This window comes from Stigmatopora nigra, chromosome 2, assembly GCF_051989575.1.
Source record: "Stigmatopora nigra isolate UIUO_SnigA chromosome 2, RoL_Snig_1.1, whole genome shotgun sequence".
Taxonomy (NCBI): Eukaryota; Metazoa; Chordata; class Actinopteri; order Syngnathiformes; family Syngnathidae; genus Stigmatopora; species Stigmatopora nigra.
Genome location: NC_135509.1, coordinates 12179251 through 12204573, shown reverse-complemented (window position 1 = coordinate 12204573; position 25323 = coordinate 12179251). Strand labels below are relative to the sequence as shown.

Below are 25323 nucleotides of genomic sequence, written 5' to 3'. Positions count from 1 at the left end.
TCATGGACAACTAAGACTATGAACAAGCTGAATCCTTTCACCTGTTGGCTTTTCATGTCATTGATGTATACAGCACCAAATCTGAATGCTAATGCCATTATTTCCGGCAATCTTAGAGCAATGCATGCTGGGGTCATGCATGCATAAAATTAGGAGATATCAGAATATTGTGAAGCATTTGAGAATAGCTTGCATTTAAAGGATGACTGGTGACAGCTCAGTTGATTGACAGTTTGACTGATGACTGTCCCAACTTAAGAGCTGGTGAGCTGTTGTTGCATGGTCCCTTTTTTACTTTGGGTTACTTGCAACTCCAACATTGACTTGACAATACTGAGAAATGTTATAAAACAGTGGCCTTAGGCTCCATGGGGCATTATTCTCCAACTTCTGAAGAACTGCAAATTCATGCTCACTATTGCCAAAAATGTATATGAGGACCTCATATGATGCATATTATACTTGTTTAAATAATACATGGACAACATGGTGATGCATATCCCAAAAAATCTTATATTTACAACATACATATTTCAATTTTAGGTGGAACAGTGGATGAGTAGTTAGCAAGTACGCATCACAGTTGTGAGAATGAGGGCTCAATCCCCGGTTCACCTCTTGTGTCCTGTCTTGACAACAAAATGTGCATTCACTAATGTGCATAATTAGTGAAAATTAGGAATATTATCTAAATAAATGAATGTGATTCAATACAGAATCTTACTATATATACACAGACTGCCTCTCTGTGAAGATATTACTAAAAAGTATAATATCGCTTAAAAGGGTTAATGATATCAACAGCTGGGTTCTAGAACTGAATTATACTCAATGTATTGTGTTGAACCATTGAGGTATTATTATAGGTGAACTCTTTCATTTAGTTGATGTCCACAAGAATTCTGATTCGGTCATAAATGTCTTTGGATGTATGATTGAAGAGTGCAGTGTGACTTGTTCAGATAGGAAACAAGGTTATTTGTGTAAGGAGCTGTATATCGCATTGACTTTTTTAATAGGGTCATAACATTTGACCATTACCAGAGGATGGAGGCTACCTGACTGTTGAAGCAACCAATGATATGTTGGGACATGCTGAGGGAAGCAGGCTGGATGGCCTATTTTGCACTTACTTTATGTATTGATGTGCAATTTATCTTTGAACTTTAAATGAGATGAGATAATCAGTTAACAACTTTGCCCCACTTAGACTCTAATATCAACATTCTGGTTTTAGTTTGATTTTAAAAAAAAGAAGAAGAAAGAAACCAGTTGGGCTCCCAATTTTGCTTGTTAAAATAACATGATTTGCTGTTATGGCACTCCTGATGGAGAGAACTTCTTGGGGCTTGACCTCGAAGAAAAAGAGAAGTAAAAGATCAAAGACCCATCCAGGACAATAAAAACTAAGCCTTTGAGGTGTTAACCCCATGACCCAAGCTCTCCACTCACTATAGGAGTTCCCTGCTCATTACGTGGACAAGACAGTCCAGAACCCCACCCTCCCCACTGTGAGGCAGTCATCTTATCATGCTATGACTAGTCTTTCATTAATTCTCCAGAAATCTAATTCTACAATATTGCCAAGAGGTATCCTTAGGCAATAACCACCTCATAAACTAATATCTTCCTTTTGGAAAAAAAAATATATATGAATTGATGACTGTAATTTTTTTTGGGAGGGAAGTGCAAAAATATTACCATATGTTGCCTTTAGTGGACACCCATATGAGGTAACTAAAATCTAACTGAATGGTGATTTTGAGGACTGCAGACCACATCCTTCATAACATGCATGAATTTGATTTCATTTGAAATTGTGTTTTTGCTAAGTTTGATCACACATATGGTTTTGAAAAAGAGATTCATTAAAGAACAATCCACAATAAGTTGCAAATTCACATCATCCTCTTGTTTGCAATAATTGCTTCTGTTACGCATAGTCTAAAATTAGGAAAGATGTTGCTTGTATAAGTAAACATGTTTCTGGTTTGATAGATTTAGATAGTGTTGAATGTTTGAGCTGGTACACATGTAAGGGGATGGTTGTACATGTTGTACTGGGGTACCAGAGTTAAAATGTAAGACTTTTTCCAATGTCATTTCCTGGTCAATGTCAATATAGGTTTCTTCTGTGCTATGTTTTTACTTCTGTGAAATGCTTACTACAGTGATATATTTCAAGGTTGTTGATCCAAAACTTAAAAGGCGTACTGTTCTATAGATTTCATCCTCCCGGGGCTTTTTTTTTAATATATATATATAATTTTGAGGTACTGCTCTGTGTGAATTTGGCAAGATGTTTTTATTTTATGTTGGTTGTTTACTTGAGCCTCCCGGGCTCTTAAGAAAGGCAACTGAAGTAATCTCATTGCTGATCATTGACAGAATAGTGAATAACATTGGAGTGCTGCTGCAATGCGGAGTCAGAGTGCAGCGTGAAATTCAAACTTATTTACTGAAATATCTCACTCTGCTTTTCTGGCCCACACACGATATCATGTTACTTTTATCTAGTAAGCTCTGTTTTTGCTTTTGAGGTTCAGCAACCATCCATATTACTACATGTCAGGAATGTTGAGAGCTCCCTCAAATAGTTTTGATCATCATAAGTATTGACTCTGTGATGGTATCTAAAGTAAGAATCCTTGAAATATACAATCACAATTTTTATTTAGAAATGTATTCCTGAATTCAGAAGCCGCTTCTCTGTGTCTGAAACTTCAAAGCTTACACATAAAAAGGCATTGTAATAATTTATCCAAGCATCTTTCCAGCATATGTATTTTCTTTATCGACACATTTTAGGCAAGAATGTACATATTTATTCATTGGAATTTAATGTTATTCTGAGAGGGAGTGTCATCAAATAACACTAAAAGAGTGTGTTCTGGTGATCAAAAAGTCACAGACTTGGCAAACGTATGATGGTCATTGTAATTTTCCTTCAATACCACATTGCTATATCAAGTTCAAGAATGTGTTGTCACTATAGAAACCGAGCAATGTGGTCATCCAGTTAAAGCCCAAGCCATATGAGAGCATGCACTTAATTAAGTTAATTTTAACCCTTTCCAATTTGATTTTAATGTCTTTTGCATGCATCAATCCATGTTGTTTGCATGGTGTATTAAGCCAACCTGTGACGCATACAATGTGCAGGGGTAGTACTGAATAATGGTGCCATTTGTCTGTCCCTAGACCGCATATAGAACTCTGCAGCCAACAGTGCCTTCTGTAATTATGGAGCAGAACTGTGGAGACTATTACTCTCCATGCTAAACTGAAACCAAACCCCCCATTTCACTCTTGGTATTTGCTCTTTTCAGCTCACGAGAAGCTTGTGTTTAAAGGCTGTGTTATTTTTGGGCGGCCGTTTGACTCCCTTCTGTTGGTGGTGCAGCCTGACTTAGTTGAAATGTAAAAGCACATGGAGGAGACCACAGCCCCAAAGACTTATGTTGATATTGCTCCACATTTCTTAAGTCACTTGAGTTCTCATTTAATTGTTCCTAGCCTCACTCATTTTGAGCTTTAATTTATGTCAACAACCCCACCAGTTATTGAATTGCAACACCAAAAAATACAATGCACTGACAATGTAATGATTATATGTTCAGAATGACGCTTGGTATTGGATAAATTATGCACTGTTGTCATGGGGTCCAGATCCACTGTTAATTTATGGTAATTCCTACCCAGACATCGGCATGACACACAACTCTGAACATTTACTGTAAAGCTGTAACCAACTAGTGAAAATATGTGGCTGTTGGAATTCTAATCATGTTGTGTTAGAAATAACTTGGCTGGTGTTATTGCACTATAATCTCGATGAAGGCATGCTATGCAGGATAGCATAACGGCAAGCCTCAGTTAATACTCTAGATCAGGGTGATTTGTGTTATTGCAGGAATGGAATAGATTAGCTCATTCTTAGAAATTGTACTTCATACCAATGTGTTGAGGAGAGACCGAGTATATCTTTGATTGATTGAACATTTATTTTCCTTGTATACACTTCCAATGGCTGTGAATATTGGCATTATTCCAGGTCATTTTGTTCATTTGGATCAATGCCAGGGGGACTTTAGTGGTTGGCTTGGAAAAAACTTTACCTCTCTTCCAGGCATCAGTTCATGCCAGTAATCTTCTACGGCAACCTGTAATGACAAGTTGTAATCGATTCAGTGCCCAGAGAATACAGTTGCAATTTAGTACTACATTTAGGTATTTGAGAAACTTGCAACTTGCTTGATGAATCTAATAATAAATGCAGATATTGTGCTAAAACACCTTTCCACTCTCTCTTCCATAGCCATAATGAGCGAAAGGTGACTTGCAAGCATCCCGTCTCTGGTTTGCCATCCCAAGACAACTGCATCTTTGTAATCAACGAACAGTAAGTCTTTTGTATGTGTTTTTCTCCCTTGAATATGACTGGGTCGCATTTCCAGCACCACAACTGCTGTTGAAACTTCCGATCCCTTTCCAACTCAGCTTCTAATTGCAGCTCCTCCCTTATCATTCAAAGACTGCTCTTCCTGGGCCTCCTACGCACTGGCCAATTCTTTGGAAAATAGAAGTTCAAAATAAAACAGCCTTTTGTATCACTTATACATCACTCACTCAGAAATCACATAGTTGTTAGTTGCTCACAACATGGGCTGGTTTGTCATACAGTAAGTATCTTAGATCACAATCAGTGGAGTTCAACCCAACAGCTCGCATTTGAACGCTGCTCTTTCTATATGGCTGGCTGATTTCAAATAAATAATATATATACACGTGTATATATATGTATACGTATGTGTGTGCCTATGTGTATGGGTATATGTATATACGTATATATGTATATGTATGTATATACATAGATATAGCTGTGCAGATTAATGACTCAGATCTGCAATATAAATCTAAAATAGCTTATTCAATGAATTTATTCATTCATCCATCCCTTTCATACTGCTTATCCTCACAAGGGTCATGGGGGTTGCTGGACTACCCCAGCCAACCATGGGCAATAGGCATGGAATACCCTGAATTGGTCCAACCAATTGAATTGGGCCAACCAATCGCAGGGCACAATGAAACAGACAACCACTCCCCTCACAGACACACCTCTACCGAGTGGGAATTGAACCCAGACTTCCTACACCAAAGTCAGACAGAAGAACCACTTCTTTATCAGGTAGCTGAATTCATTTAATATCATTCAATACTGGTAACTCCTTTTAATTTATCAGAAATTAACACATTGCTCATTTTTGAGGTTTGTCATGCAAGAACTGTTGCTGTCGTGCTGCACTCTATCGACACATTCCTCTACTCGCTGTGTACTCTCACCTCTGCTACTTGTCATATAAATAGGCACAACATGCTGGTACAATATGCCGTCTAAATTAGAAACAAGAAAAACAAAACTGTAAACATTGTATTTGACTCATTGTAAAAATTATAAAGATATACAAACATGCACACATTGCAGCAAGAATCAAGACAGAATAAAGAGGCCATCTGGAAATATACTATGATAATACCCATTAAAAAAACGACACTTGATGCATACAACTGAAAATTAAATCCAATTCTTCTTGGGTTTCCTCAAATTTCCAAGGCAGTCTCTTCTGATTAAAGATTTTTGTTGCCTCAGTGCCTGGCTGAAACATGTGACTTGCATTTCAGCTTTTGTCTTTAGACACCACTTTCTGTTCCTAACGTTCCCACCAAGTGTTCACGTAGCTTTATGCCGCAGACATCTTTCACTTCTTATTTGAGTTTCCTGCTCAGCTGGACGTGTTGAGGTGTCGACTATGTTCCCAACCCACTGTGTCAGCTTTCTGTCATTACTATACATGTGTCAAGCTATTCTGGTCCATTCCCATGATCATGCCTATGTTGAAAGTGAATGTTGAGAGAGCTCGCATGCATGCATGACCAAACTCGATCGGAAATACACTCTGATTTTTAAAAAGTTTAATTTCCCCGGCCCCGTTGTGAGGATAAACTGTCCAGAAAATCAATGAATGGATGAAAAATAATATTCAATTACAGCGGAACCTTGAAAGTCAGAAAAAAGCAGGGTTGAATGACAATACATTAAATACAGGCCCTAAACTCTCTCAAAACCTCAAAGTTTGAATCCAAGTCTTTGAAGTTATACTCTAGTCTAGGAGACCATCAAAGGATTGTCTCATCTTTAGGATTTTGACATTCATCAGTGAAAACTTGAAACAATAGCACCAACACATTATTCAAGTGTTCAAATACTTGATGCCAATATAACATTTTGAGTAGAAAAGGACAGTAGTGTCCATTTCCCCACACGTTCCAGCAAAACTATCGCTATAACTTACAATATAAAGTACAGAATCAACACAGCTTTCTTTCCTCTGTTTTGTAGTGTTTATTGTGGAAACATGTTTCATCCAGCATGTCACAGGTAAAACAATGTGAGCTACAACATACTGTGTCTGTATGTAAAGCACTTGAACGTTTCAGTGTGTTATGATAATCCTTGATGATGCACACTAACAACAGAATGTGGGTCATTTGAATGCTGTCTTGCCTGATAACTTGTTATGCTTTTATATCCCAAAGCCAAGTTCATAGTGTTCTTCCTAGTCTTTGCAAACAACTAACCTCACACAGTCAACAGATACAAACATATCTGAATTGAGGATTAAGTGGTACCACTATTATTTTTTTTACTAAGGTACTGGATAAATCTTTCATATCACTGCCATTCAGGCTACAATGTTGAATGTGTACTGATATCCATGGAAACACTAAATCTCTGACCCTGCTTGATAACATGCCAGTTGGATTAGACATTGTGCTCCTGTGCTGAAGAAACATGTTGCCGTAAGCATATTCTCACCTGGTTGCTTACTTGGACAGAAGAGAGACGCATTCATGTGATAAGGCAGGTTGAGCTTTATAAATATCTGTGATTTGTGCTTCACTGCTGAGCTCTTCAGTGTATCCTGCCTGATCCAAGTCTTTTGTCCACCAAAAGAGGGAAAAAAAGGGTCTGGTCCAATACCAAACAAAGGTGTTAGTTCTTTCTTTAGAAATGCTGTGTGGTCAATTAAAAATGCACCCTCAGCCAGTCTCTTGTCAGTTAGCCCTAACAACCCGCCATCACTGAAATAACGGTGCCAAGTCTCGTTGGACGTTTAGCTTTTCTGCCCCCGTTAAACACATGCTGACCATTAGCTGTTAAAGAGCAATCCTCCTGTGTGGAAGTTATACAGTTTCAATACAGTAATCTGTTTTTCATCAATGTATTATGGCTGTGTCACCTTGCAGTCTGGTAGGCTTTTTATTATTTCAGTTCCTCCAACTCGATTTATTTTGGACATATGATGATGATGACCAGTTATTATTTTATAATTTGGAACAGTAAGAAAGGTTTAGATGTTTTCTGGATCCGGAAGAGGAAATGCTAGAATATAAAAGGAAAAGTTTAATCGGCTAGCTCGTTCCATCATGTCATGCAGGTTCCTAATATTTTCTTGTAATTAGTACGTCATAAGAAGACTTGAATTGGATAAGCTCATGACATCTTTGACTCTTTGATGAGCATGTGTGCATGTGTTATTCTGACCGAAACCAGTAATCATTGAAAATAGAAAAGGCTTCAGTTTGAGATGGAACAAATCACATTGTGGTTCACGAACATGACAGTCATGTAGGTCTGTTATTTTTACACTGTTTATTACAATCCGCGTACGCCCTAATGATAGCCATTACGGTATTGAATTGAAGGGTGTGGATCTCCAAGTAGAATCCCCAAAACAACTCGGTATATATGGATATAGGCTTGAGCATGGTGCAAATCCAAACTGAAACAATTTGTACACAAATCATGTCTAATTATTTTTGGTCAGGCTCAATTTGAGGTAAACCGATATGTTAAAAGAAAAAAAAGACATGAATTTGGCCTTTGTTTTACAGCGCAAGTGCAAGGTTAAAAAAAGAAACCTCTGTGATGCTAATATACAGTCCTAACCTCATTGACATAGAAATTAAGACATTGACTGCTGTCACTATAAATACATTAAAATTAAATGCAACTAACACTTTATTATTGTTGAACTTTTAAATCACCTTGTACTTTGTTCATTTTTTTGCCAATGTGATAACCCATTTTTTTCCACATATATAACCGTAAGAAAGATTTTAAGCTATATCAAGTAAATGGGAAACATCCCAACCTCTTAATCATATTTCAAATATAGTTTTACATTTACATTTTCCTTTTTGTTAAATCGTTTATGACAATCCCCTTGAAGGTTGCTCGCACTGTATTTTGATGTCTAGTCGACACATCATTGATTACAGATCCCATAAGAGTCCTCTTTTCATTGCAAGTGCGGCAAATCTTCCTCGCTCGTTAATAAGAAGAGCCAATTCTCAGTGGACACTCGTCACTTTTCAAGAAAAACTATTTTAGGGTTGGAAATTGTGGCTACTCGGATTCAAAGGAGTACTATAATCAGCTCCTTGTCGATCAGATGATTTTAATGCTGACTTCATCTGAGTTATTCAGTCCCCTGACACAGCAGTCTTTAATGAAAGAACAATCCCAACTTATAATTATTAGGCATTATATAATATTAAGGAAAAAATGTTGCTGCCTCTTGTGACTAACAAAGCTTAATGTATCCTCAGAACACAGGTAAAATACTTTCACTTGATTGTTTTGAAGTAATGAGTGTCCATTTTATGAGACATGTTGTGGTCCTGCATGAGATGAAGCATTGTATCAGTTATGCCTGCATTTCCGAACAGTGCCAATGTTTTTCCTTGATAAAATCTCACTCTGTTTGTGCATTTTGACAATGTCAGCATGTAATCCAAGTGTTTTTGCTTCAATATTGGTCTCGGGCTCATATGTAACATATTGACAGCCATAATGATCTGATAAGTAGTACTCCTATTCATGCATGCAGCTATGTTGTTCGAGTAATTGAATTTACTTGCCTCAAATAAGTGAGTTATTATTGAAAGGAATTGAGTTTACAGCAAGTCAGTGACCCAAAAACATTGTATAATGCTGTGAGTGGTGCAGTGTTTCTGCTTCACTGTGGTGTCATGTTTCCACTAGATTACAATGTTATTCCCCTCCTAAAGAATGTGAGACATCCCCATGGGCCAGACACAACTTGATTTACATGGTGCTAAACTCGATGACAGGTTTCGTCAATGTGCTCTGAGATTCATATAACAGGCATCATGGCATGAACTGTGACTGTATTTTAATACACCAGTATACTCAAACAACTGGAAATATTTTGTGAACTGACTTTGTGGGTGTGACCATCTTGATTTTTAACTCCAAGTTAAATAATCTCATGACAAAAATCTGGTCTAAAGGGAAATCACTGTTTCACCTTACAATAGGCTACTTGCATGTATTATCTGGTTTAACTGGTGTTAGAAAGTTGGAGTTCATTTGCTCTCGTTTGGCCTGTGTGCATGTTTAGATCTGCCTCCAAAGTACCATTGAATGAAAAGAAGGAACAGTTAAGAAGCACAATGAGCGAGACCTCCAACAATGCCGGTGGATCCGACAGTGCTGCAAACCAATCCAGTGCAGCGGCAAGAGTGAGTAACTCAACTAATTAGTAGCGTTTAGTTATTAGTGTCTTAAAAGAACAAAAAAGAACATTATGTATATTTATGTTTTTCATTTATATCGTATCTGTAGGCATCGAGACCCCCTAACAAACTTCATAATTTTGGGAAGAGATCCAATTCTATTAGAAGGAATCCCAGTGCTCCAGTAATAAAGAGGAACTGGCTTTATAAGCAAGTAAGCAAAGCTCTTTTCATCATTGTCTGTATTTTCTGTGCATACGCATCCCAAAGGTGCTCATCTAAAAGTAATGTTTATTATAAATCGCAAATGTATGACATGATAGCATTGTATAAGACAATTTGGATACAGAGGCAAGGCAAAAAAACTTAGGGGAAAAGTTTGATATGTCAACTTTTTATATCCAATATACATTAATAAGCAATAAGGATGCATATTTTATCCCTGAGTTCTTTATCCAGTCTTGCAACTTTGGCAGGACAAGCTACTCATTGAATAGCAATTCTCAATGAAGGCTTGTCTCGCAGCAGCAGGGTGAAAAGGGGACACTTGAGGCGGTCGTTTGCCAGTCAGGTCTCGCAGACGTCCTGAGTGTCGGACTCATTTAGTCTGGATTGCAGCCTCCCGGCACCGTCCTTTTAATGCGTGAAGGCTTCCTTTGGTTCAGCTGCCAGCTGCTATTTCTTTAGGAACTTCATCAGGATGATGGGCACAAACCATGGACTCCCAATTCGGCTACCCTTAATAAAAGCTGGATTGGGGGGGGGGGGGGGGGGGGGAATTAACTGTCATTGCCTTTTTGGAAGTTAGATACTGTTAATGCCCTTATTTAAAGAAGTAAAACCCATCTGCTGATACATTATGGGCATATGAATGTCCCTCTGACATGCAGCGAAATACTCCTTTATGAATTCAATTTAGTAATTAAAGATATGAGGACATATGTCTCAAACTCATGCTTAAACATTCTAAGAGCAGCTAGAGCAGGAAATATCTTAACTTTGAAAAAAGAATGAAGTTTCGACCATTTAGCAAGCAATTCATGATATAGAATAATGGAAAAAAAATTAACATTCAGTTTCCACATTAAAAATCAATCATTTATGGTCAAATGCCATTCTATTCAATAAAGCAAGCTAAATAGTCTATTTTATTCCTATTCTTTTTTTCATTTTCCACTTTAAAGGACAGCACAGGGATGAAGCTGTGGAAAAAGAGATGGTTTGTGCTGTCAGACTTGTGTCTCTTCTATTACAGAGGTGAGTCATGAAAGCATATTTCATTTGCAACAGAGGTGCTCTCAGGAAGGCTCTCAATAATGATGTCTTGCCTTAAATGCCCATGCCCTTGGAGACTGCTGTCTAGCCTGACTCAATCCTATGGTTGTACCAGGCACTTAAAAGTAACTATATAAGGTCTTGGATTATGCCTTCCATGCATGATTTGGACAACTAAAGCTTAACTGGAAAATTGATTTCAAACTGATTTGGAGTTTCCAGCAATTAAACACTTCTGTCGAAGTGATTTAGAAATAAATGGCAAATTATTTAACAGTAAGTTGACCAGGATTTACAAAACGTGCCAAGTAAACAGGCACTAGAGATATGCTGATGTTATTTGTTTTTCTACAAACTTTGTGCTGAGCTATTCTAAGATTCAAAATGGGTTCTTGGGATTCTTGCTTAAACTGCAAAGTATATAATCTCATCCCCCCCCCGTTGAGAGTGCTCTATTGTAATTATATTTGGTCTCGTAAAAATCATTCAAAATGTGTATACCTCCCAAAGGAATGCTCTATTTGCAAATATTACTTGCTCTATTATTATCATTAATTTCTAAAGAAATATGGTCCCACTCAGCGGATATGTTTGCCTCATTGTTTGATTTACAGCAGTCGAAAATCAGCTTGGTTGGTACTTAACAAACACCCGAAGAGTAGATCGAATGTGATTTTGTCACCAAATTCATTATTATCCTATATATAAGGCGACTTTTTGAAGCATTTTAGTAACTTTACTGTGGCATATCAAATTGCAGGAATACAGAAAATCAATCCAAATTGTGCATTGCAGAAACTGATGTATTTATGGCAAAAATGATACAAATGTAAAATAGTGATAGAACTTTTTATAGAATTTCATAATGTACAGCACCATACAACATAAAGTTTTTCCTGAGTTTGTGGACTCAAAATTTGATAAAACCATTCCACCACCTTTACATTGTAGATGAAAAAGAAGAAGGGATACTTGGCAGTATTCTTCTACCAAGTTTTCATGTATCCATGTTGTCTGTTGATGACCATATCACCAGAAAGTATGCCTTCAAGGTCAGTACCTTTTTACCATCTATCAATTCATGAACAAAGCAATACTTCTGTAGTGTTTGGGGGTAAATCTTCTCAAATGTAGCTTGTTGTGATTCCAGGCAAACAGAAAGTAAGCAAAAAGTCTGTCTTTAATAATTGAAGTTTGATATGCAGTAATACCAAACTCATAATTTGAAATCTGAAACATTAAGATATGTAGGAAAGTCCCTTATTACAAAGTAGTGGTCACATTTTATGGGTTCACTGTGCACAATTATTATTTGGGGTTCTTCCTGAACCCTGAAAGAAAACAAGTTCTCCTGCCAAGTCCAACCAAACACAGACACCAAGGAGTCTGTGAAGGGCTCCTACCACACAGCTCACTTCTTTTCCAAACTCGCCACATGCATTAAGAGAGATGAAGGAGAGAGTAGAGAAATTAAAGTGCAGGATGTAAATCTGCTACAATATTTTATTGACTTTCTATTTTAAGAAACATTTTTGGTAATTGGTGCTTTTATTGTATTCTTCAATGAGGAAAACAGGCTATTAAGGTTGCAAATAACAATTATTTTTCTCTGTCACACTTGAACGTGTTGCTTTGTTGCCTGGGAGGCCTCGGTTGAACCAACATGTCTGCTCTAAGAATCATGACCCGGTAAATATATATATATATTTTTAACAAATCTTGTGAAATGGGTGTTGTGTATAGAGTGTTTTCAAATTCTCAACTCATCTCACACTTTGTCCATTGTAGATATCTCTGAAATGTCACTACAGGCAACACACCCCAACATGCGAACGTACTACTTTTGCACTGACACAACCAAAGAAATGGATTCCTGGATGAAAGTGATGACAGATGCCGCCCTTGTTCATTCCGAGCCTGTCAAAAGGTTAGTAAAAGATCAACAAAAGTCAGAAACCATTATGTGATGTGGTAAACTGAACCCCCTCCCCCTAGTTTTTATTGCATTTCTTTTATTATTTCAAAACAATTATACTAAAAATATTGTATCTTGGTTAACTTGATTGGCAGCAGTCCAAGACAGGCTTTTGTATTTTTAGTTTTCCTGTGTTTGTTCAAGAGGAGTTGACCTTAAAGGTCACTCAACTTTTATGCCATTTCACTTGGGGTGTCGTGTACAAACATGCACACAAATGGGTGCTTTAGGCACATTGACACAATGCGCTGTACATGCTGTACTCGGCTTTCCTAACTCATCAGCAGAGATGTTAGTCTCTTCACATTTTGTACCCAATCTTATTTATCAGCCTGCTTCTGTAATGCCCTTTAAGCACGGGTGAGCAGAGGCGTAATGATAAAGTGCTTTGTAGCAAAGAAGTGCTGCCGAGCCTAAAATCCTCTGAATGGCACTTGGAAAATATGTGATTCTGCTAAAGGTGGTTGAGTAGAGCATCACTACTCTGTGTAGTAAGTGCAGAGTTTCATTTTGTGGACTTGGTATAGTTTCAGTTAGGCTGGAATAGACTGTACAAGACATACAACTGTGCAAGCTATTATAAAAGGGTTAAAAGCACAATCTCTAAAGGAAGGAACACCTGATAAGAGGATTTTGCTCATCCTTGAAACGATGACCTTGAGTCAATCTTAGCTCAAGCAGTGGCGGTGTCAATTGCTTTCAGAGACCACCCCTAGATTTTTTATATAGGATTTCAAACAGCTGAACCACCTTTTATGATTTTTTTTAAACTGATATTTTGCTTCATTTTATACACCTGGTTCAGACAATGCCATCCCCTTTCCTTTTAAAAGGTTAATTTTGAGCTAATTGGATTGAATCATTATTTCCCTATTCATACTTCTGATTTTTCCGTAACGTTTTCTAATGTGAAAAGGGGCTTATTAGTCAATTTCAATTGTGCTCTTATACTATATCTCCGTTTACTTTCTTAGCAGACTGGACAAGCTAAAAGTGGAACAGTGTGGACCCCAGGAGATTAATCACATTGCCAATCACAAGGCATCATTGACACAGCCTGAAATTGACAACAACGAGCGCAACCGGGACGAAGACCATCAGCATTCGTCAGAAGGACACAAGAAGCAGCGAGATGCTGAGCGCTACGGCTTCCAAAGGGATGGCGGAGACCACGATCGCCCCCTGACCAAGATTAACAGTTTGAAAATGCAGCCAACCCAAACGACAGCGGTCACAGTCAAACTGCCAACGCCACAGAACCAGACAGAGATTGATGGGTCACACCATAGTCCTCAAATCAATGGATCTGGTGAACCAACAAATAACAATGGCATTCCCACTCAGATAAGTCCAAACTATGAGCCGGAAAAGACTTTGAGTAGGACGAGCTCAATGCAGCAACTGGAACAGTGGGTTCGCACTCAAAGAGGACGAACACAGGATGATGACACAAGGAGGTTTGTTTCTTTTAGTTGCATTACTAAAGTTCAAACGATATATTTTTTGCTTTAGAATCAACTAATTGTTATTTTCTCCACAATACATCTTCTCATGTCTTCTGGAGCATTGAAAAGTTTATAAACAACCCATGCCTCCAAAGCAAAAAAGGCCAGTATGGTCCAATGTCATGATCTGACAGCAAGTGTCAATGGAAACTTTTTAACACATTTTATTATATTACGCTAAAAGAAAGATTTATCATGGTGATAGTGTTCGGTTTCGGATCACCTTCAACAGGATATGTAATGAAACAACACTATTTTAAAATAAAAAACATTTTTCTTTATGAATCAATACTTTTTGCCTATTGCTCAGAAAGTCATTTTATGTTTGAAAATAGACCTCAGTCATATTTTGTGTAACTGCTTACTTTTCCTCTACAGCATCACCATGTATCAGACACTTCCTAGAAACATGCCAAACCATCGAATGCCCCATGTGCCTCATTATGGCGACAATTACCGCAGTATGCCCAGAAACAGCATGGCACAGAGGGACAGCATCTGCAGCATGTCACCATCTTTGTACGACCAAGCATTGGGCCCTTTGCCGGCTGACAAGCGCCGCGTCGTACGCTCTGACACAATGTGGCAGTTATACGAGTGGCAGCAACGGCAAGCGGTTGGAAGACCGCCAGGGGTCTACGGCCACATGGCCACCCCCAAAACTATGATCAACCTTTCAGAACATGCTGGGCCAACCTACTCCATCCCACCATCGCCTTCCCACGGTTCGCTCTCAATGTATGGCGGCTACCCTCGGCCACGATCGTGCAACATGAGCAGTGCCCGCTCTGAGATCGCTTCTCCCGTTTACCAAAGAGACGTGAATTTTGACAGGCGGCCAAGGCAACAAATCCCAAAGGTTAGTCATGTATTGAGTTAAAAATGTGAACATATGACGACTATTAAAATCACTGTGATCAACATGGGCTGTTCTTATAGAAAGAATCAATTCTACACCTTTTTGTTTCCTTTATTCAAATATAGTATAAGTAAACAGACTATAAAAATCATTCATTTTCCTTCTTTGTCCTTTTTAGTATGCCTACCCACCTGATGGAAGGTCAATGGCTACTGGAATTCCGGTCCAGTCTATCACAGCACAATCTTTCCAAGGCAAAAGTGTAAGTTTTACAAGAGTCTTAATTGCTTTATTTGCTGTGTTAACAAAATGCATTTACCACGTTAAAAGTGTTTAGTGTAGGCCTGTAGGGTATGTTTTTACATTTTATCTTAAAAATTTCATGCTCTCTGACTCTGACCGATCTCTAGCTAAGTTGACCTAGTGGCAAAACCTTAAGATGGAATCTGAATGAGGCAAAGTTGACTTTTCTGCAAGTGCTAAATTTAAGTCTGTCTTGATCCAAGTCCCTCATCAGAGATGCCTTGTGCCAGCAGAGATTTAGAAACGCTGTCTTTCACAACACTCTAAGCCAACTCAAGAATATATACGTCAAAGTCAACGTTCATACTATATGAACACCTATTATAAATGCTTAACTGCATTTCTATCTTGGATGTGTGTGCATTATGCATGTTGCCAACACCTGGGGTAATCACATGATCTGCATGCAAACTCACTACCTGGGAGCATTGATGCATCTCCTCTCCTGGTGTGTTTTCTCTTTTCTTCTCCTCCTCCTACTACAATGTCCCTGCTTGATAATGGCTATATGCGCCCCACCACAACCTCGCCTCCTTTGCAGCCTGAAGAACTGACTTTGCTTCTGATAAAGCTGCGCCGGCAGCAGACAGAGCTAAACGGTATCCGGGAGCACACTCTATCACATCTTACGCAACTTAACATGGATGGCGATAACCCAAAGGTCAGCCGCCATCCTGCTAGACATTCTTCCAGAGCCATGTTTGTTACTGTGTGGTGTGTATGCAGACTGATTTTCTGTATAACAAGGCCTGTTTGGTTAATGGAGAACATATCAGCTACTGTGGTTAACACTCTTAAAACAGTAGGGTTGTTTTAGTTGAGCAAACAGTAGCTGATTACTTTAACTTTTTACAAAGAGACCAGACATATGCTTTTTAGGACAATACTGTCTGTCTCTATGCCTCGAGCTCATCTCTCATCTCATCTCCAAATTAAAAAAAGAAAAAAAGAGAATTTTGGGTCAGCAGGATGTGGGATAAATGGTTTGCCATCACTTCAAAATAATTGTTCCAGCCTCTTCAAAATTGCCATGACACAAGCTAAGTAAGCCCAGCTGTCATGTCATAATGACAGAAGTTGTTTTTTTTTTTTCAGTAGAGTGCAAGTATACCCTGTCCTCAGCTGTCTCTTTCCTCCTACTTTCCTACCATTTACACAAAGACTTTCATGAACGTGTAAGAGAAAAAAAAGGGAAAAATGGGCTTCATTTAGTATCTTTCTTCTCCTTCTTTTCTTTTTGCCGCGGACACTAGAATGATGCTCTGTCACATCATCTTCAAAGGACTCTAATGTATTTGGACAATCAGGTGGGGTAATGCATGGTTGCATGGCCCTTGCTTTTTATGTCACCTGTTGTCCTTCTGCTTCCTGATAGCAGTGTCTGCCCTTAATTATGTTTACATGTCTGTCAAGTGGTCAAGTATATACTAGAGATATATAGAGGTTTGGACAGCAAAACATAAGTGGTGCTTATTGCAAGGTTAGATATTGTAAGTCATTCTTAACTTTTAAAAATGCAATGATAAGGGAAAAAAACTGAGAAATCAACTCGTGTACAAGAAGTGGTGTGGCTGTGTTTTTATTCAAAACATATACTTGGTGCAATGCAAGCAACAGCTTTGTATATTGTTTGAAGTGCAGCATTGTTTTAAACTGACTTTACTACTCCTCTTCACGCTGGACTAGCTGAAGGAAAATGATCCTTTAATCATCATGACTCACACTTTGATTGAGAACTCGGCCCCAAGGCCTCAACTTTACCAGCAAGTAAGGCCAACAACCTAAGGCTTTGCGCCTCCTCATTCTCACGTTGGCTCTTTTTAAATGTTTTTTTTTTCCCCATTCTTTTCAAACATTTTGCAACAATGTCCAAGTTCTCATGACATGAAGACTGGTCTCGCTGTATTTTGTTGTATTGCCATTCATTGCTTTGACTGTTGTCATGTTGCAAAGTCATGGCAACAAAAGCATGACTTGGAAAAGAGAAGTATAAGTTCGCACTTCACTATTCTGTCAGTGCTCTTCCTCATATTAAGTGTCTTTTGTGAGCTGGGGGCTGGTTACAGTCAAATCTAGATGCCGCAGATTTAAAACAGAAAAAAGTCATAAAGTTGTGATTTCTAGCTGCATTGTTACATGTTCAGTTGTTTAACAGTTTGTCACTCTAGCCACACTGCTCGCTCACTCCATATGACAGTCTGCATGTTTTTGTGGCAAAGAATCTCGCATCTTAATCATATGCAATGAGAACCAACCAAGTAGAAATGTTGACTACCAATGCTATAGTAGAATTATCCTAAAATGTTATCAAATTCACACTGATTATTTACCATTTGGCTTCACTCAGCCAGCACCCATGTCATAACTTCTTAAGATAAGAAGTGATAGAAATATTAAAGTGTACTGTATTTTTCAGTTTATGAATACAAGAGTAAAATTGAAAACAACAAGCTGAATAGGCATCTGCTAACATATTTTTATTTCAGATACTTATGGCCTAAAAAACAACATAACAGGCTGTCGGTGGTCAAAGAAGAACAAAAAACACAATGTAGTGTGTCTTATAGTCTGGAAAATTTGATATATTCAGTTTAGTAAAACACATTATGACCATGTCTTACCCGTTGTTCAACGACAATTTATTTTTGCCTATATACACAATTGGTATTATATATAAAATACTATAGTACCTTTCTCAAGAAGACTGCAAATGATGCTGCTGCTGCTTCTGCTTCTGCTATGGAGTGGAAGGCAATAATGCTTAGTGCATGATAAAATATTGTGACTGATGTTTTGTTTTCCTTCACAGCTAAATCCAGGAGAGCCCAGAGAACACACCTATGTCCCGGAAGAGGGAGACATTGACGTATGCTCTATTTGACTTCCTATTGGGATGCCCTGCTAAGCTACACATCCAAGTTTACAACCTTTGCTGACCCGTGTTGTTCTTTTTTGTTTTTTACCCGCAGACTAAGCTTAGCCGATTGTGTGAGCAGGACAAAGTGGTGAGGGCACACGAGGACAAACTTCAGCAGCTTTACAGAGAAAAGGTGACTCACCACAGAATAACTCAATATTGCTTTTCTTTTCAGTTGAAAGAGATGAAAAGGTTTTGACTGTCCAATAATAAAGGTGTAGCATCACGGCAAATAGAGAGCTGTGCCACTACAGTAGTGGGGCATTTTTATATGCTATATACCAAACATGGGGAAATGAAAGCATTCCAAAGAGCAATTTAAATTGGGCCTTCAGCATTTTTGTATGTTCTATTTCATACTTGTGGTATTTCTGTGTTGGCATACTGTTTGGATGTGTAAAATAGAAGAAAAAAATATATATATATCAGTCTTGGCCGATGTTTGTCATTGCTCCTAAATTACTTTTTCAAAATGCAGCTCATCAGCAAAACAGATTATGCAATTGATGAATTGCTTCTTCCTGCAGCACACTCTTGAGACTGCTTTACTGTCAGCCAGCCAGGAGATCGAATTGGGCTCAGACAACCCTGCTGCCATGCAAAGTGTCATCCAGCAGAGAGACTTACTGCAGAGCGGCTTGCTCAGCACCTGCAGAGAGATCTCTCGGGTCACAGCAGTAAGATCAGCCCCGGCATACGTAATCAACGAAATTCTTGTTTTCTCCAAAAGAGAGGAAAAACATTCTTTTATCTTTTTTTCAAACCAGGATTTGGAACGCTCATGGCGTGAGTATAATCAACTAGAAGGAACTGTCATCCAGGCTAAAAGCAACTTGCTGGAGAAGCTCGACTCATTGGGAAGTCCACAGGTAGGACTCTTCAATGACAGATTTATACAACTACTTATTACTTATTTTTTAATTAATCAGCATGTTTACTTTTCACTTCTCTGCTGATCCCAGTAAAAGATTAATAATGGTCACTTTTTCACAGACTGAACCGCCAGGCCAACACCATGTACACATTCAAAAAGAGCTGTGGCAGATCCAAGATGTGATGGAGGTCCTCAATAAACATAAAGACCAGAGAAACGCTGATGCCTCAATGGGCTTGTATGGACCTAACTTCAGCATGCATAAAACAGAGGTAAACCAAAAACAAATGTTCATGAGTTCATATTGATGGTATTGCCAAATTACTTGAATTGACAAAGCGATGTTTGAATATGTGATAATGCATCACAAGAAGGAATATTCGGTTACTACTGTACTGAGTGTTTTTAAAAATTTTAAGGGGACCAAAGCCAAAAATATTTTTTGAGAATCTCTAATGAGCAGACACCAATGCATCCCCATTTTGTTCAACACTGGAAATAATAACGAAATGGCTTTGACACTATGGCGTGGCCAAACCCAGAAACAAGTATAATTTCCCTGACGGTACGTATTCCTGTAAAGACCAAATAAAGGCACGCATTTCATTTTAAAATCGTTATCTCTCATGCACACCTATGTTTGTATGATGTTATTACACACAAGATTTAAAGTGGACATCTCTTCAGTTGATAAAAGGAGCCAGATGGAGGTTGCCCAGACCATTCTTGATGTCTGGTTTCCTCTGTTCACCTTGCTTCCTGTCATACCTTATATAATCCCTAGGAAGAGGAATCAGTACCCCCACGACCACCTTTGCCCCATTCATATGAACCCAACCCCCTCAGCATGTCACCCAATGCTGGAGTTCGCTCCGCATCCCTCCACAGAACAGAAGACAGGAAGACCAATCAGAAGAATGGCACACATGGCGTAAGCTTGTTGACCCAGTGACTTTGCCTGAAGTTGTGTCATTGCCTGCTTTTTGATAGTTGTTTTTCTTTAAGTATAAATTTACTTTTCCCTTTTCAATTTTGAAACCTATATTTTTACATTTTCTGTTAGAACACATCTTAATTCCATCTTTTTTGTTGGATTATGTCCAAGTAAACACACCCTGCAGTGTGTTGCTACATTTTTGTTTTCATAACTGGCAGCTTGTGTTTTCATCCTGGGCTCAATGTGTCTGCACAACATTGTGTCCATCTGATTCAACATGGAATTGTTTCTTCTAAATTCTATATAAACATATTCAAAAATGACAAGTCTATACAAAGAACATCATCACAGATGTTAGTTGGCCACTGTTTGTGAAGCCATTCCATGGGAGGAAAAAGCCATTTTGCTCTTGCTTTGAAAATTTCTAGTTGCTCAATAAGCCCGTTAGCCTCTCAATATGTGATGATGAAGCTTTTTATTATTCATTGGCAGGCGCCAGACTACCGACTGTATAAGAGCGAACCAGAGTTGACCACTGTCGCTGAAGTGGATGAGAACAATGGAGAAGACAGGACAGAACACATAGCAGAGCATCCTCTAAACAAAGGTACATGACAATGACATGCAAAAAGCCAATGTGATTGTTAATTACATAACATTTGGCCTAAATGTCCACTAGGGTAATCATTCCTTCTACTCTGTTTATATATTTTGTTTATATCTTTTTAATATATATAAAATATTAAAGGCTTTTACTATCAATATATTATGAACATATATAGCACAATTAGTTACATTTTACCTCATGAAATCCTTTGTTTTAGCAGGATTTGCAGGGGTTATTCATTTTTAATAATGAAACATGAATGCTTCCAGTGCCTCACATTTACCCATTTCCCTTTTATTCCCCTTTTAGGGATATCCTACCCAGTTGGCATTGTTCCACCTAGAACCAAATCCCCTGTGTCTGAATCATCTTTAGTTGCTTCATATGTTACTCTAAGGAAGAGTAAGAAGCCTGACTCCAGAACGGTAAATCAGCCTCTCTTGAAGTATTTACACTGAATCGACTCCCCAAAACATAGGTGCTGCACAAATGGCTATTTTCAGTGCACATGTTATAACCACAAAATCAAGCAATAGAAAATATTATTGAATAGTTCAGCTTTTATCCTGTGGGCCTTTGCGCCACTTGCTGATTTGATTAAAGGGCTCTTAACTGCTGGTTGCGTTCATCAAGCTGACAGTTTACAGCTTGTGCATGGCAAATAGGCCACTCACCACATGGCCCGGGTGTGTCCAGCCTATTCTGAAACAGCTTCTTGTAAAATGAATGAGAAACTCAGCTAATACAATTTCTGCCCACGCTCACTATCAAACTGTGTTATTAGTGTGCCATATGGCAGGGTTTGTCTATTTTTTTTAATCGTGTTTGTTTCTTCGTATCTGTTTTGCAAAAAAAAAAACACATCATGCATTCACTCATACATTCAATGCCTTTTGTTCTAGTTTACTTGAAGATAGCCTGCAGTGGTAGGAGAGTAGCTCACGGAGTTCATCTCAGACCCTTGGGTAAAAGCTCATTGGACATTCATTGAAGTGTCCTGAAGCACTGGATGTAATCCAGATTTAGGAACTCCTAGCGTGGAGTGGAGCGCATGGTGGACAAGTTCACATTGGCCCCTAACAAAGACTCATTAACCACTATTATTGTGGCTGTTTTGTTGTTGTTGCCTGAATTAGATGCTCCTTAGAAAATGAATCATGCGTACAAAGGTATTGAGACACAACTTCATTATAGGGATGGAATTGCCAAGATCTACTTGAATATTTCAATAGATTGGCAGTGACACATATCTAATCCACTTAAGATGTAAGAATCCAATGCCACCTTCTCTTAGTTCAAATGCATTGGTAATCTATTATCATCAGTGGCACTAAAACATGATCATTCCTTGCTAGTCTTAATAATTTTAATGAACTGGATGTCTGTCATCACTAACAGCCAATAAATTACACTCAATAATGTGCAGGAGCGTCCGCACAGTGCCATGGAGCATCTGTTGGAGAGCGGTCGGCCCCGGATGAGTGTGGAGGAGCAGCTGGAAAGGATTCGCCGCCACCAGCAGGGAGCCCTGAAGGAGAAGAAAAAGGGCATCCGCATTAGGGGAGGCAGCGAAGAGAATGCACTATCCCGTAACAATTCATTTACAAAGGACAACCATTCTCGCAATGTACAGGTGCAGAGACAGATGCTATTCCAACACCCAAAGGATGCTGGACTTGATCACATAATCTGCTTTTTTTCTGGAAATGTTGCAGCCTCAATTGAGACGTAGGGAAGAGGTGATGAGCACAGACATTCTGGAACTTGAAGCCTCACTCAGGCAGCAGGAGGTGGTGAGGGAGCAGGAGACGCCCGCCGAGGAAATTGCACGTCTGAAAGAAGCCTCAAACTCGGAGCGCTTTAATGTGGTTCGAGAAGTAAGGCTGAATCAATCTTGAACTAGACATTATCATCACAAACCATTCTTGAAAATTATTGACAGACAAATTCAATGCGCCCCGCGATCAGTGAAAATAAGCGGTACGGAAAATGAATGAAATTGAATGCCTTTTGTGTTTCAGCTGTCTGTGCCTGACAAAGTGCTGATACCTGAACGCTACGTGGAGTCTGATCCTGAGGAGACTCTGAGCCCGGAACAGGAAGCTGACAAGCAGAGGAAAGTGGACCGCATCAAAGCTCTCATAGCCAAAAACAGGTAAAAATACATTTAAAAAAATAGGATCAATATTTATCATTACTGATACTTTTGCTTGTACTTTTTGCTGCCTTTTTTCAATGTGAACACAATTTCTTCAAGTAAAAGGATTCTGTTTTACATGTAACATGAATGTGTCTCCAAGCATGCAGAATACAATGCCTGCTGTAGCTTTGAGTCCAGTGGAGACTGAAGAGGAGATTACTATCCAAGAAAAAGAGAAAATGATTAATATCTCTTACGAACTGGCGGCAGAGGCATCCAAACGGAGTAAGCTGGTTGCAGGTAGGCTGCAAACCGAAAAAGGTTATTGACTGAAGTGTGCTTTTTCATACTTTAATATTTGTTGCATTGCCATCCACATATTTTAGTTATCAAATATTTGATTGTGTTTCTGATTTCATGAATGTGGCACTCAAATCACTATTGTTAGAAAAGTGAAAGATTTTCCAAGAACTTCTAGGGATTACTTTTCCATCTGGCTTGACATGAATGAGCACTTCAGCTCGCCACGTCTGTGGCATCTTTCTCTATTAGATCACAGCTGCCCACTTGAAAGCATCTACGCATCAATGACTAGGACTTGCATTGCGTCACTTATGTTCTCCGAGCCGTGGTCTGAGCCACGTCTATGATTAGTGGTGGAAGCAGTAGATTTCTAACTAAAAGGGACACTCGAAATGGAACAGATGTGAAGCAAATGTGCTTTGGCTCTGCATTTGCCAGCCCACATTGTTGTGTGGAACAAAAAAACAAACAAACAAAAAAACAAGACAATCCACGTTGCTGAAGTGCTCAAAGAAAAGTAGCCCCTGGATTGGCTCCCTTCATTAACTTCAATATATGGACAAAAGTATTGGGACTGCATCCAAAACTTGAGGATCTACATTCCGCACACAAGATGGGCAAGACCCATTCCCATGTTTTAACAAAAGAAAAACATACTCTGCAACTAAAACTATTGAATTCAAGTTAAAATCATTTCTACAGCAGTTAATGAATTCATGCGTACCTCCAATACTTTTGTCTTTTTTGTTTGTGAGGAATATTTCATTCCGTGCACATTCTAAGGGTAAATAGTTTGGCTATTTTCATTAGACATTAAACTGTTTTGACTATTCATGCTTTTTTTTGTGGTGTGGTGTGGTGTTGAATGTATTGCTGTGTTTTGTTGCAGTGAAAAGTCCGTTGCCATCTTCCTCACCCCTCCCACCATCTCCTAATACCCCGCCTCAGCTCACTGACGGCTCTCACTTCATGTGTGTGTAGTAGCACCAGTAAGGGTCTTAATCACCTGTTGTCCTTTTTGTCCATCTTATTTCATTGTTATCAGTGTTGTTTTAGGTTTAGTCTTTTCTTGATTAACTTAGAAGTATTCACAATAGATATTCTACTACCTTGACATCAAGGTTGACTGAACCTTTGTTCTTTTTGTTTTCTCAGCACAAGCTCTCGCTTCAGTCAAAACGTACACATGAAGGAAACATCCCCACAGATGTGAGAATCTATAAGGTGTCAGTCAACCTGACTTGTTTGTGTGCTTGGTTGTTGTGAGTTGCTTGTGCTCACTACGTCATCTGAAGGTCCTTTCCCATCACCAATAACATTTCATATCTTTTGGGATGCCTAAACTGCTTTTCTTTGTTCTTAACCCTGGAAAAGTTATAACTTGTCTTTCTAATTATTTATAGACTTTAACAGGTATTTTTTCCAAGCTTTTGGTTGAATTGTTTTTATTTAAACAGATATTTTTTAACACGGGAACATTTGTTGCTTGGAATTTTGAGTGTTTCAAAATATAATGAAGAAAAGCCCCACTTTAGTACTCCAGACTAATTTGGTTCCTGTTTCTGAATGTAATTATTTAATTTAAGACCAGGCAGTATGTTTAAAAAAAATACTGACAAACGTTTCATGGATATTCTGTTTCTTAAATATCTTTTATTTCTTTGTAAATGAGCGTTATATTTAAAGAAGTAAGGAGAGAGGGGAAATTTTACTACGTTTGGTTCTATTTTGTGAAATGTTTTTTTTTTTATAGGCCTAGAACTAAAAGAATTTATTGGAATATTTTCAAAAAGCAATAATAAATGCAAGAGAGTGGATGCATTTTGAATATTTCGCAGTTGTACAAAATGTAATTAAGAGGCTTACTATCTATATAAAGTCGTTGCTACGGCAGGATGGGAGCATGTATCCAACAAATGGTCACAGAATAGATTCAATTTACAAATGTACCCCATATCCCATCTGTTTTTATACCATATAAAATAAATGTTCCTATTCTTAAAAAAAAAAGAAAACAATCAT

The 25323-nt window shown here is 38.4% G+C and overlaps 1 protein-coding gene across 14 annotated transcripts in view; it reads left to right on the top strand.

The window, feature by feature from the left end:
* The window catches only part of LOC144192459 (pleckstrin homology domain-containing family A member 5-like), a 46347-nt gene extending 21034 nt beyond the window's left edge, over positions 1 to 25313 (top strand). The window contains exons 4-29 of one of the 14 annotated variants that reach the window (XM_077711568.1): positions 4319 to 4402; positions 9492 to 9612; positions 9716 to 9820; positions 10791 to 10863; positions 11833 to 11933; positions 12693 to 12808; positions 13834 to 14313; positions 14740 to 15220; positions 15399 to 15482; positions 16065 to 16184; positions 16777 to 16830; positions 17210 to 17290; positions 18333 to 18389; positions 18493 to 18573; positions 18968 to 19117; positions 19208 to 19309; positions 19434 to 19586; positions 20099 to 20245; positions 20744 to 20858; positions 21168 to 21283; positions 22285 to 22491; positions 22574 to 22735; positions 22880 to 23013; positions 23159 to 23298; positions 24191 to 24272; positions 24457 to 25313. In XM_077711568.1, the coding sequence (XP_077567694.1) occupies positions 4319 to 4402; positions 9492 to 9612; positions 9716 to 9820; positions 10791 to 10863; positions 11833 to 11933; positions 12693 to 12808; positions 13834 to 14313; positions 14740 to 15220; positions 15399 to 15482; positions 16065 to 16184; positions 16777 to 16830; positions 17210 to 17290; positions 18333 to 18389; positions 18493 to 18573; positions 18968 to 19117; positions 19208 to 19309; positions 19434 to 19586; positions 20099 to 20245; positions 20744 to 20858; positions 21168 to 21283; positions 22285 to 22491; positions 22574 to 22735; positions 22880 to 23013; positions 23159 to 23298; positions 24191 to 24272; positions 24457 to 24514 (3604 nt within the window). In that variant the 3' untranslated portion in view covers positions 24515 to 25313. Of the gene's footprint in view, positions 1 to 4318; positions 4403 to 9491; positions 9613 to 9715; positions 9821 to 10790; positions 10864 to 11832; positions 11934 to 12692; positions 12809 to 13830; positions 14314 to 14739; positions 15221 to 15398; positions 15483 to 16064; positions 16185 to 16776; positions 16831 to 17209; positions 17291 to 18332; positions 18390 to 18492; positions 18574 to 18967; positions 19118 to 19207; positions 19310 to 19433; positions 19587 to 20098; positions 20246 to 20743; positions 20859 to 21167; positions 21284 to 22284; positions 22492 to 22573; positions 22736 to 22879; positions 23014 to 23158; positions 23299 to 24190; positions 24291 to 24456 lie in introns of all 14 variants that reach the window. The other 13 variants (XM_077711586.1, XM_077711562.1, XM_077711576.1 and 10 more) reach the window with 13 other exon arrangements.
* The last annotated feature ends 10 nt before the right edge of the window (positions 25314 to 25323 follow it).